This window comes from Meriones unguiculatus, chromosome 19 (genome assembly GCF_030254825.1).
Source record: "Meriones unguiculatus strain TT.TT164.6M chromosome 19, Bangor_MerUng_6.1, whole genome shotgun sequence".
Classification (NCBI taxonomy): Eukaryota; Metazoa; Chordata; class Mammalia; order Rodentia; family Muridae; genus Meriones; species Meriones unguiculatus.
The window spans coordinates 22,382,207-22,395,478 of NC_083366.1; the positions used below are offsets into that span (position 1 = coordinate 22,382,207).

Genomic DNA, 13,272 nt, shown 5'->3' on the forward strand with positions numbered 1-13,272 from the left:
AGGTCTTCCTGCAACCCTCCACGTTTCAAGAACTTGATTTATCTCCAAATGTTAATGCACTCTGTTTGATGTATCTTAAGTCTTCGATTTTCTGCCGATTTCCCCCTTACTACCCAGCCCCGCCTCTATTTTCTTGAAGAAACTGTTTTAGCTTTCTTGGGACTCAACTCAGGCTCAGCTTCGGCAGGACTGCTTAGATGCCACAATACCTGTCTGCCTGTGTCACGTCCTTTACTTACAAGCTACACTGAGGCCCGTTATTTATGAAGGTCGCCAGGCAGTCATATGAAACATCACTTCTTCACATGACAAGCTAGGCTCCTGCTGTGCAGTATTCCCGTCTTTAGCCACTAGTTACTCTGAATGATAAGTTTGCATAGGAAGAGGCAGGAGAGATGCTCCATTTTTTTTTTTTTACTAAACAGTTCTGAAACCAATAAATTGGTTCATTGAAATACTCAATAGGAAATAAAATGCTTAATTAAAAGTTACATTTATTTTTGTGTGTGTAGGGGGTTTGAGCACATGTCAGTGTATATGGGGAGGAGGTCAGAAGACAACTTGCAGGAGTCTGTTCCTTCCATCATGTCAGTTTGAGGGATTAAAGCTCAGGTTGTTAGGTTTGGTGGCGGGTCCCTTTCTACCCATTGAGCCATTTCTTTGGCCCCAAATTCATTTTATAAAAAATCATGAAGCTATGGACTTTGAAGTGTTTGAATTTACTGTAATCTTATCCTGGCTGATACTCAGTTGTTTCAAGAGCTTTTAAACCAGTTCCTGTTCTTCAGGACAGTTCCTGTTCTTGTAGTTACTAGACTGTGGCTCATCGTGGCTAGGGAGAGAATTAGGCTTTCTTCAGATCCGTTTATCACCCCTGAGCAGCCCATCTTCTGCAAAAGCACAGCTTGGACAAGACTCAGATAACCAAGCAAGACTCAGAAAGCCAAGTGAGTTCAGTTTTACAAAATAAGAAAAATGTATTTCTGTATTTATAGTATCTTGGAGAAAATTACAACCAGAACAGTCAAATGGGTCACAAATGACTTACCAGACCAGGTTCAACTGTGGAAGATGAGAGATTTCAAACAATTATTTGTAAACTGGGGGTAGGGCAATGCTTTGAGAACCCATGGGGAAAACAAATGCTTACTCTCTAGGTTGCCAGTCCTATACCAGGACAGAAATGGGCAGATCTGAACTTCAGCTCAGAAGGGTTTGGGGGAATGGCCAAAGCTCTTAAGTTGCTTGGATATGTAGGTATGGCTACTCTTCTCTGAGAAAGAGAGTCAAGTTAAGCAAGCACTAAGTGTTAAGTATCACTGCTAAGGAATTTTATGTGTTGGTTAGCTCCTGTCAACCTGCCAAACTAGTTACCTGGGAAGAGGGAACCTCAATTGGAGAACTGGCTCCATCAGAATAGCCTGTGAGGCATTTTTTGAATAATGATTGATGTGGGAAGGCCCAGCTCACTGTTGATGGTGCTTACCTGGGCAAGTGACCGTGGGCTGTATAAGAAAGAAGGATGAGCAAGCCCGCCTTAGTAGGCAGCATCTCTCCATGGCTTCTGCTTCAGTTCCTGCTCCCAGGAGATGTGGGCTCCTGGCCTGGCTTCCCACGATGGTAGACTGTGACTTAGAAGTAGCCCCAAGTTGCTTTTGATGATGGTACTGACCATAGAGGCAGAGAAACAAACTACAACGGCATGTGCACATGAGGGCTGTGTTTTGTGGCTGGCTGGAGGTTGCTTAGATATGTAGATGTTAAAGGTCTGTGTTCTTTCCCCTAACACGTTGTGTGCACACCCTGGCAGAAAGCACTGAGCCCCTAGGGAGCGATTATTCTTTTTTTTTTTAAATTTAAAAAAAAATTTTTTTATTAGTTACATTTTGTTAACTTTGTATCCCAGCTGTATCCCGCTCCCTCATTCCCTCCCCAATCCCACCCTCCCTCCCTCATCTCCTCCCTGCCCTTTTCCAAGTACACTGATAGGGGAGGAGGTATGACTCTTGTTTTGTCAGGTATCTTCGGGACTGGCTGCAAAGTCCTCCTCTGTGGCCTAACAGTACTGCTCCTCCCTTGGGAGGTGGGGAGGTCAAAGAGCCTGCCTTTGAGATTCTGTTAGAAATAGTCCTTGTTCCTCTCACTATAGGAGACCAATTGGTTACTGAGTTATCACGGGTCACATCCAAGCAGAGGTTCTAGGTTATATCCACTCATGGTCTTTGGTTGAGTGTCCATCTCAGAAAAGACCCTGTGCCCAGATATGTTTGGTCCTTGTGGAGCTCCTATCCTTTCCACATCAAACTCCCCTTCTTTCATATGATTCCCTGCACTCTGCCAAAGGTTTGGTTATGAGTCTTAGTATCTACTTTGAAACACTGCTAGGTAGAGTCTTTCAGATGCCTTCTGCGGTAGACTCCTGTCATACGTTCAATGCATATCCCATTTGCGATTATTCTTATAGTAAGTGAACTCACTCGAAGAAGCTAAGAAATTGGATTCCCCAGCTTCAACTCTAAACAAGTTAAGGAATTGTGAGAGGACATATATGTAGAATGAGATATTCTTTATCATTTGTGTATAGGGATTTGCTAGGTCATCACAGTATCAGCATTACCAGGAGGGAACATTTGAAAACATACACTCAGAACTGGGTGTGGTGGCATGCATTCATAGTCCTGGCACTTGGGAGGCAGTAGCAAGAGGACTATCACTAACTTAAAAGCAGCAAAGAACTACAGAGTGAGTTCTTAGCCAGTCAGGGATACTTAAAAAAGACTGTCTCAGAAAACCATTATATACACTTAGAGATATGGCCTTATGCAACCATAAAAATTCATGTCAGCTCTGTTCCCTTCTAACACCTGGATATAGTGAAATGGTGTGAGTGAGGCCCAGTCACTTTTATTTTTTTAAAGCATTCCTGATTGATGGTGATGGCTAAACAACTGTCCAGCCGAAATGTCCCTCCTGAAGAACGTTCACCTCATGTTGTTTTTTTCACCTCACATTGTTATTGTTTATTTTCTCCTGAGGGAACCAAAGCAAGACACTTTAGGATAAAACGTCATTTCATTTATGACATCTGAACCACTTCTATAATTCCGGAAGCTGAACAGGGTTGCTCTGACAGGAATGAAACTCCACACAATACCCCTAGACAGGACCAGTGTTTGCTTTTGAGTGTAGCAGATCACACCACGAGTGTAAGGGACACCTCTGAATTTGAATTTCCTAAGTGAGGAGGTTGAGACATCCACCTCAGTACCTGGAATTAACCAAATTAATGAAGATGTTTGAGTTTGCTTTACTACCTCGTCTGGAAGGTGAAGTCATCCATCTGCAATACAACGGTGACTGCTGATTACACTGTGTTCTTAAAAGATCACATGACTCATAAGATTTAAACTGCTGACCTTTCTTACTCACCAATAAATTTCAAGAGTAAATTATTTGGAATTTCCTTAACCTTTGCAAGGTTTGCATGATCTACACCCTTAGCTAAACCCTCATGTTCCAGTGGGTGGCTCCCCAAATGAACACCAGGCAAGAAATATTTTGGGTTATTATGTGTGTGCTTTTTTTTTAATTGTATAATTCATTTATACAAAGAAATCATTTGATCAATCTATTTACAGCCTTTTCCAATTTTCATTTCCACTGGGGATATATTTCACATAATGGTTAACAATGACTTACACCGATCACCAGTATAACCTTGAACTGACATGGGGCCTCTGTCCTCCTCCCCCCTTTAAACAGCATGAACCCATTTCTGATACAAACATTTTGCACTGAAGAATCACCAGCTTTTTTTAAATGAAGAAAACCAACCAGAATTAACCTAATATGGTCAAATTTCCAACACATCCTACAGCTTCTTTTCAAATTTAGTATTTGCAGGTATGAGAAACCAAAGCAAATACAGTTCACATCCCCTCTGGCCTTCTACAACTTCCTTCATACCCTCAGGTCAGGCTTTTCCTATCTCTGCTTCTCTGGTTCAGCCAGACATTTCTACTTTAGACAAGCTATTCTTCCCTTCCCTTCGTTTCTCTTCATTATCCCAGTCTCCTGCCCTCTCTCTTGCTTTTCAGACAACACAAAAACTTCCACCAAAATCCTTCTTGTGGTTTCTTTCAGTAGTCTAGAATATACTAAATCATTTCATGGGTCCTTACCACCCTGCCATGATATACTGTAAAAACTGGAGTTTTCTTAATTGGCTTAAACAGTGTGGCTTGGTTTCACTTGGTAAAATTAATATGATTCACACACACATACTCACACACACACACTCTCACACATGCATACTCGCACACAAAGCTTAATTAGGAGGAAAAACTTTAAGGACATGCCAATTTAAAAACACACTGACGTAAAAAAATAAAAGCAAATACTAAAAACTACTTTACAATAAAAAATTAAATAGTTGGCAGAATAAATGAATGAAAAATGAGGAATACACAGTGAAAAACTGATATAAGGCATTCCAGTTGATGAAAACGGAAAACACATCAAGTTTTATTGATGTTTTCCAAGTTTTATCAAGTTTTCCGATGCTTCACTGTAAATATTGAACTATTTCAGACTCACAGATCTTCCACGTAGATTGTAGGTATCATTATTAAAATTACATGCATCATTTGAGGTTTAACAAAGAACACTGATAGAATTTCAGCCTTTGCAAAACTTTAAGTTTGGCAGAATCTGTGAATATCACATTTGGTCAGTATTGGAAAGTCATGGTGAAACCAGAGCGAGGACAACACTGGCTTCACACACATTTCTTCTGATAAAAAAGTATCAGGTTGGTCTGTTCCGAATAATCCATAAAAATACCCTTTTAAAGCCTGCAATTTAACAGTAATTTGTTTATCTTTAGCTGCCATTAACGACGACGACGACAACAACGAGGGAGGAAGGAAAGGAGGGAGAGCGAATAAGAAAGAGAGAAACCCCAACCATGAACATATTACATCTGGTATAGAGTAACCCTAGGATGCCCCATTACAAGAAAAAAACTGTACAAATTTATAAATAAACAGTTAAACAGTGTCCCCACCAGTGAATACACACATTTATACCAGAGTCTCTTTCCTTTTGCCACCTGACTGGGCCTTGTCCCTTGCTCTTCGTAAGCCAGGCTGCGGTTGTTGTGTCTTCCCATTCCTGGTATCTTCTGCTGTCTGTACACTGGAGCCACATTCCAGTGCACTGTCACTGTCTACCTGCATAACACCGGGAACCACAGACGACCTCTGCTGAGCTCTGAGATTGCCAGCAGAGGGGTTGTTCTCTTCACACTCTTCATGGAGCTCTGGCAAGCCCTGAAGCTCTAGGGGGCTGGAGGCCCGCTGGAAAGGGGCAATGGCAGTGCGAATACAGTTGAACCACTGCTGCTTGTGGAACACGTCATTGGCTTGCAGTGTGTGGGACTGGCCTGGAGAGGGCTCTTGGAAGCGGACTCTAAAGATATTTTTAGCTGAAGGGAAGAAAAAGAAACCAAGACTAAGAAAGTGGGCACAGTCTTAAGGAAAGTTCTACAGCTGCTGGCTAGAGGGGGTCAACTCAATGCTATGCCAGCACATGACTGGGGAATGGTTTTATCTGTAAAATTCTTAGTGGTTAAGTCGAATTTCATGTAGCTACATTTGTTTCTTCTCTTTAGTGTTTTTCAAGGTAGGGTCTCACTCTAGCCTAGGTTGGCTTCCAATGTATGGCCATTCTGCTTCAACACTTTTCTCCCCATCTAATCTGGCTTGGTTGTAACTCTTCTAGAAGGTATATCTTACCTTTGTCTGAGTTGCCAAAAGCCCCTCGGAAGGAACCGCCCATGCGCACATCCCCATCCTGCAGGTCTTCCAGCACCAGCTCCTGAACTGGGATTGGCTGCCGGTAAACCTGGTAGGACTGACGCTCATTTCGTGTGACAGGCCGAGTCAAAACCAAGATGTCTTGAAATAAGAAAATGTACAGTTTCTGCAGAAATGAAGAAAGAAAAAAAACTTCCTAAGTAGAGGATTAATCATTAAAGAACTGGACTTAACATTTAGATTTTTCTAATTTCTCCTTTAGAAATGGTATCATAAAACAGTGATCTCAAGGCTATGCAGGTTTTTTGGAGCAGTCAAACTCAGGCTACCTAAAGCTCTTTTCATTCATCAGGCTGCACTTCCAGGTGAGGCAAAAGCTGAGTAAGCACTATATATCTCAAAGAGCTAACACCAGCAGAAACTGGTTTACACCCAATACTGTGCACTGCAATTTCCAAAACACAGGGATCCCAGTATGTGCTGTGACCATGTTCATGGCTTCACTCTGTCCACACAGGCCTAAGCCTTTACAGAACAATTAGGCCTTGTGATAGAACTCAGATAGGCTGGATTCCAACTTTTTCTTAAACAACCCCCAACTTATAATCCCTCTGGCCCCACTAAAGCACACCTTTTCCTAAGGTAAGTGTTCACGAAATGATGGAGCGTGGGACAGTCGACCCCAGGCATACACAGGTTTACAGTTTGCAAGCGGAAAGGAAGGACTATTGGCTGAGACATTTAACTCTTCCTATTTGCTGTATCAAAGCTGGTCACACAGACGCCTTCTTGGTGCAAGCCACAGGTTTATTTTTACAAACCTGCCTCATAATTTATGTGCAAAAAATGAAGCAGGGTGGGAAAGAGAGTAATGGTCTCCTTCCTGTTGGTATTCGAATACACTCACATGGCCACTTTTATTCTTCAGCTCCCCATGGCACAGAAGCACTTTGCTCGCTTCGATCCTGGGGTCCCTCTGCTTCTCGTCCAGGTACTCCAGCTTGTCGATGTAATACTGGCACTCGGACTCACCCTTCTTCAAGTTGATATCAGAAAGAACTCCCTGTATTATCAATATCTAGAAATGACGAAAACAAAAAAAAAAAAAACCGTATGGAGCAAACGCTGTATATCATCATCCCACCACAGGGCAGACATTCCCATAAAGAGACAGAATCTGAAGCTTAGAGACTCCAGAAATCAGCCCAGCCAGTCTCTTCATTATACATGTGAGAAAGCAATAACAGCCATATTGGGGGATTAGTCCAAGGTCACCAGCCAGTGGAAAGGACTAGCTCATCTCTTGATGACATGAGATTTGAGAGTCCCACTGTATGTTTTTCTAAAGTTATTGATGACAAACTTGAAAAACCCCTATGTGGGATGGATTACTTACTGCTTCCTCCAGAAGTTGGACATCCAGGTGGTCTTTTGGAGTGTGTCTAAGGATTTCTTTTAACAGTAAAGGGTATTTGACAAGGCGGCTTCGAGGAATATCTAGGAAACTCCAAAGATCTAGTTTTCGACTGAAGGGAGACTCTAGACAGCGCTGGAGGAAGTCTTGGACTCTGGGGTCTTGTTTCTTCTGATCCAGAAGAGCCTTGGCCGCCAGCTGGTTACTACAGTAGCCTCTGTAGGCATTCAGTCCTGGTAACTGTGGACAGAGACAAAGCATGACACAACCCTGTTATGACTGGGCACATTAGTAAGCGAAGAGCACAAACCACAAGACAGCATAACCACATATGTGTTTAACAGGCTGTGGACATTTTCCTGTCTCAACTGAAGACTCCTGACTTCTATTTGCAAGCCTCACTAAGATTTTAATTATCTGTGTTTCCAAGTCACTTTCTCACACTCCTCACAACCCTGACACTACAGGCCTGCTCATTCTCTTGTAAGGTCATAAATGTAGAAATGGCCTTCATTTCCGAGTCCCCAGGAATCCTCCTTGAACAGGGGCTGGCATGTAACTCAAGCATTTATTTACATAAAAAAGATTGCAATAGAAGATACGCAGCACAGCATTATGGAAATTCTGCTCAGGCAGGGACATTATTTGCAAGCAGATATGAAACACAATAAAGTTCTGTATTTTTAAAGTTTGTAAGTTCTTATCGTAACTTTGCTGGATTTTAACGTCTCACTGTTTTTAGAATCGCTATGAGTGACAACACAGGCTGCAGACCTTCCGTATGATGCCTTGCTTACGCACCCAGTTCACGAGAATGTGGCCAATCTGTTCCACTGTCCCATCAGGCTTGGTTGCTTCTCCTATTCGTGTCAACAGATCTGAAGTGTACAAAAGTAGAAAGAGCAGTGAGACACTGGCTGATAAAGGACTAGCGAGTACAATGTTATTATTCATTTCAAATGACTGTGTCAGTGCTATTGAGAGACGAAGAGAAAGTAAGAGCAAAGCTGACCTTCATGCAGAGGTATGTAAGCATCTAAATCTCCAAATATATGTGTGAGTTCCTCTTCAGACATGATAGACAACTTCAACATGGGGTCATGGTAGGCCTATCAGAAATAAATCATAAAGAATGAGCAAAGAAACATTTGAGCAATCGGTCCTTGAGCCTACCCAAGCAATTACATACCAAGGACATAGATTTGGAGAGACTCTACATTTTCCCTTCACTCTTAAAAGTTTATTAGTGGTCACATTTGAAAAGCTGTGTTTTAATCTCGAGTCAAAGATGTCTTCATCAGTAAAACCCTTTTACTTTCCACTTTTCCACTATTCTCCAGAAGCTGTGAAATGTCATTTTTAAGGACTGGCATGTGGTAAAGGGACTACTGACCTTTCTAGCAAGCTTGAGATCCTCAATTAAGTCCTGTTCTCCTCGGGACAATTCATATATTGCCTAAAGACACCCAAAAGAAACAGAGGTCAGAAATAAAAGGCATGTAGTTAATATTTACAGTGACTGATGTTTTGAACAGCTCTTTTAAAAAGAGATTTGGTCTGAAAATTCTAATTCAGGATGGAATCTCAAGTAAGTTTGCAATTTATTTCTCTCATTTTACCCACTAGAGTTGTTGAATCTTACAACCACCACCCATTATACACTGTTATAGACTGGGTGGCTATAAATAGTTGCTCAAATGAAAAATTAGGCAGCACTTTCCCACTCTTCTGGAAAGACACGTATTTGAAAACTTTTTTCTTTCTTGGTACAACTCAATAAACATACTCTGAGTACTGAGCGCTCACACATACCTCCTGACGTTTGATCTCTCGAGTGGTCAAGGACTCCTTCATACTGATGTCTAGCATCTCTGACCATAGCACACTGCTTCTTCTCTTGGTGGGTGTTGGGACTGTGGACCTGCTGAATGACTTCTGGGCAGAGGCTGGGGATCTGTGCTCACCACGAAGGGTAAAGGACTAAAGAGGCAAACAAAAGGGAAGGTGAGATTTGGAAGCAACAACAATTATCTTGCACTAAAAAAAAAAAAAAAAAAAAAAAAGCAAAAAAGCATCATAACTAATTAGGACATATTTCTGAGAACTGCTCAATATGCAAACCACTTAAGCTTTAATCTAATAGGTAAAAATACTTAGCAACTCCAGTTAGTTATGGTAATGAAAATGGTCTAAAGAGTAGTCTTTGACAAAGAATCCAAATAAACAAGGCTTACACAAACACTACTCTAGTAAAGAACTCCCTACCAGCAGGTTCCAAAACCAAACACTATGTAAAACAATGCAAACAAGTTTGTACAGCTCAAAGGAAAACAAATCTTAGGTGTCTATAAAATGTGCTTTAATACACCTTCCTTCCCTCTGTTTTACCTGTATGGTTTGACCAAAGCGCCTGACTGCTCCATTTCTTACGGGAGAGATTAAGTTTGCCAAGGATGTGACCCGAGCTAGAGGCCGAACTCTTTTATTGCTTGGCTCCTGGGAAAACAAAACCAAATTATAATAAATGTGTTGAGATGTAATGATTTCATACAAGTCCAGACAAAGTTAAACCCTCTTATAAAACAGTGTTTGTATAAGACAGGGAGACAGGGAACTACAAAAATGACTGCTGTTCACCACATTAAACTAGAATAATACCAAGTAACAATAGCTAAAAAACAAAAAACAAAACCCAATGTTTCACCTCTGTCCCAGTGCTATGTAATTCCACTCTTAATTACTTCAAGCATGTCTGATACTAAAATGGGTCAAAAAATGCTCAAGCCAGGGCAGAGAGACGTTCACAGGACTCCAGGGCTCTGAGAGGCCTAGAATCCTGGCTCCAGGTCTTGTAATGGCACAGCCAGGGCCTCACTTGTCAGGCCTGAGAACCAGCAGAGCTTTTAGAATGGCACAGTAGACATGCACTTAGCATCCTTGAGTTTCACAGCTTCACAGTTAGCATGAGCGACATGGGACACATAATCAGATGACTTCAAACAGTTCCTGAAATAAAGAACTCCAAATCAAGTGGATCTACAGGGGGAACATAAACTGCTTGCATCTGATGCCTTTGACAAGTGTCACACAGGATAAAATGTGAGTTAAATATTACTAAGATTAACTTGCTATAATTAAGCTTAATTTATATTGAGATCACCAAAGCTAGGAGTGGTGCTCTACACTCCAATACTTGGCAGGCAGAGTCAGGCAGATCTCTCTGAGTTCAAGACAAATTTGGTCTACGAAAGGGGGTTCTAGGCCAGCCAGGGCTATATAGAGAGACCCTGTCTCAAAAAAAAAAAAATTAAATTCAAAAGTAGGAGAAAAACATTTCCCCCCTAAAAATTCAGATAAGACCAAAATTACTTTCAAAGAAGGGGCAAGGAAACTGAACAAAAATAGCCCTCATATAATTTAGAACAAAGTGGGAAAAAAAGTACAAAATCAGAAACTTAAATGAGTCAAGTAGCCCAAGAAGCAACTGGACTTTTAAATGAGTGCACACACAAACACTAAAAAGGGCGTGAGTGGCTGAACAGACTTCAAAGAGAATTCACAACTTCTGAGGCTTTAAGAGACAGTTGTAAACCACTCCTTCCCTCCTCCAAATAACTAACTGCGAAGAAGCCTTAACTATAAAACCACAATGAGCTGAAAAAGAAGCCTTTGAGGCATGTAGTAAAATGGCACGCGCTGTATGACGAAGGACATGTGTGAATGCCTTCCCCACACATCTGTGCAGACTGAGTGACACATGCGTGTGCAGGGGCAGCTTGAGGCATTCCTTTCCATTTAGTAAAGACAGCACAAAGAGTCTCCTGTTTGAATGAGATAGAATTACCTCACAGAGCAAGATACGCCAACCTTAACTAGACACAAAGCAGCTGCTGACTCTCTGTGCTTTTGGAGGCAGAGGTTAGCACCTCTTCCCTGTTCAAAGCATACAAGTTTCACTTCCTAGTAAATCACCAAATATTTAATTTCCAGTGGAAGGTCTTCAGAAAGGTGCACCTCCCAGTGAGTTAGAAAGTAAAAGTCAGGTTAGCTAAGAAGACAAGAATTTTGATATTATTATATTAAATGAAATCTTGATAAATTCTTATCTTTATAAGATGTTACATAAAACTAGTACTTTCTTGGTAGTTAAAACTTTGTCCTGTTTAAAATGAGAGAGATTATTATGACTATCACTGTGCTAAGGACTAACCCAGGTCGCTTGTGAGAACTAGAGCATGTAGACTTAGGTAACTGTTTATCTAAAACACTTTTATGGCACTAGTATGGATTTTGCATATGCATTTCTTTAGGCTGCACTTGATGGCTAAACACATTCATAGTTCTTTAAAAAGAGCTACCATGTCACCAGTTTACAAAGGATGCCAGTAATCAGTTTGTCAAATGTGAAATGCTTGGTAGGAAAGTAGAGTGTGCACACTTGGCAGGTTTGAACAGAGGACTGTCAAGAGTTCCAGGCCAGCCTGGCCTACCTAGTATGATGTGAGAAGAAACAAAATAAAACATACAAAAAAAAAAAAAAAATGACAAACATGGTGGGGCACTCATTTGGGAATTCCTTTTCAAATAATGAAAAATTTTAATGAAAGGTAAAAATGTAACACCAGAAATGGCCTACTGTCAATTTCAAGATACAGACACTATTTAAAGAAAAGATCATACATAATTTTTTTGGGGGGGGGAGGAGGAGGGAGAAGGCAAATGAATTAGGTACTGAAGGAGTCAGAAAAAAGGTAGGGACAAAAGTATGTGTCTTTGGGAATATGGATTATGATTTGAGCTGTGTAAATTACAAGTTTTTCTTTACATGTCCAAGTGAACAACTTTAGCTACATGGATTTATTAAGGACATGAACAACTGTATCATAACTGTTACACCCACATTCACTCTCCCCACACAGACTCAGCAGTGATATTTGAAGGTGATGATAGTATACGCCCACTCACACAGGTGCGTGCGCGCGCGAGCACACACACACTCCTCCAGAGGTAAGCTTAATTACACAATGGTGGTGGAGACTTGCTTAGAGTGCTGGAACATGAACAGCTTAAAAACACTCACACACACATGCACTCTCCCCCTGAAGACAGGCAGCAAATCTGGGAGAATAAACAAAAAATGCTAACAAGGAACTTGTAGTGTAGGCAACCTTTTATGAGGGCCAAGGTTCAGCTGGAGGGGGAAAAGACGCCCTCTCAGAGGCCCACGCTGTTTACTCAGGTTAATCGTTAATCAGACTATCTAGTTCAGACAGCCGGTATCCATCACCTTAGGAGCTCTGCCTTAGCCGGGGCTTTTTACTAAGTTTTCACAATTCACCTCCACCAACTTTTTGCCCTAAGATATTATCAGAATATCTACAAACAAAAAATTAAGTCTACTTTAAAGCTTTACTGGGATGTATCTTACTTATAAACATAGCAGTCTGGATGAAACCCTTCGATTAATTTAGCTTTTTATAAATCCCCCCCCACAATGATGTCATCACAAGGCATATTTTAGAGTCAATCAAGTTATGATATTTTTAAAAGTCAGTATATATGTGTTTCATTTTATTCGTTTTGGACTGCACATTCATAATCTCTCACATTGAAAAAAAAACATTGTTTAAACCAAAAAAAAACAAGAATAAATAAAGTTTTTTTTTTTTTGAGAAAGATAAAGTCAAGTTTTGATTACACAGTATTCTTTCTTTTACACTCAAGTCATTAAGGCTGTGTTGATAGTTTTAAAGTCTGGATTCCATTTCTGGCAATTTTAATGTTCCAAGAAAAGGGGCCAGGAAAATAGCCCATGTTTCATACTAACAAAAAAGGCTCATCCTTAATGGCCCAAAAGATAGCCACTTTGAGTATTTTTACTCAAAGCATTGTATGAAGCATTTTCTTACGCTTATTCATTTTATAAAACATAAGAAAAACCGAAACCAAACAAAAAACAAACTCAATGTCAACCCCCAAATAAAGGCACAGTTCCTGAAGATGGCAGTTTAACACCCCAATTGTATGTATAACAAACAGCTT

The 13,272-nt window shown here is 40.7% G+C and overlaps 1 protein-coding gene across 2 annotated transcripts in view; it reads right to left on the bottom strand.

Annotated features, from left to right (window-relative positions):
* Window positions 1-3,556: 3,556 nt before the first annotated feature.
* Net1 (neuroepithelial cell transforming 1) overlaps window positions 3,557-13,272 on the bottom strand; it is a 32,802-nt gene continuing 23,086 nt past the window's right edge. For both annotated transcript variants that reach the window (XM_021656705.2, XM_021656706.2), the window contains 9 exons: window positions 9,619-9,726; window positions 9,043-9,210; window positions 8,624-8,686; window positions 8,243-8,339; window positions 8,032-8,108; window positions 7,213-7,470; window positions 6,724-6,894; window positions 5,796-5,982; window positions 3,557-5,485 (listed from right to left, as the gene is read on the bottom strand). In XM_021656705.2, coding sequence (XP_021512380.1) covers window positions 5,082-5,485; window positions 5,796-5,982; window positions 6,724-6,894; window positions 7,213-7,470; window positions 8,032-8,108; window positions 8,243-8,339; window positions 8,624-8,686; window positions 9,043-9,210; window positions 9,619-9,726 — 1,533 coding nt within the window. In that variant the 3' untranslated portion in view covers window positions 3,557-5,081. The remainder of the gene's footprint in view (window positions 5,486-5,795; window positions 5,983-6,723; window positions 6,895-7,212; window positions 7,471-8,031; window positions 8,109-8,242; window positions 8,340-8,623; window positions 8,687-9,042; window positions 9,211-9,618; window positions 9,727-13,272) is intronic.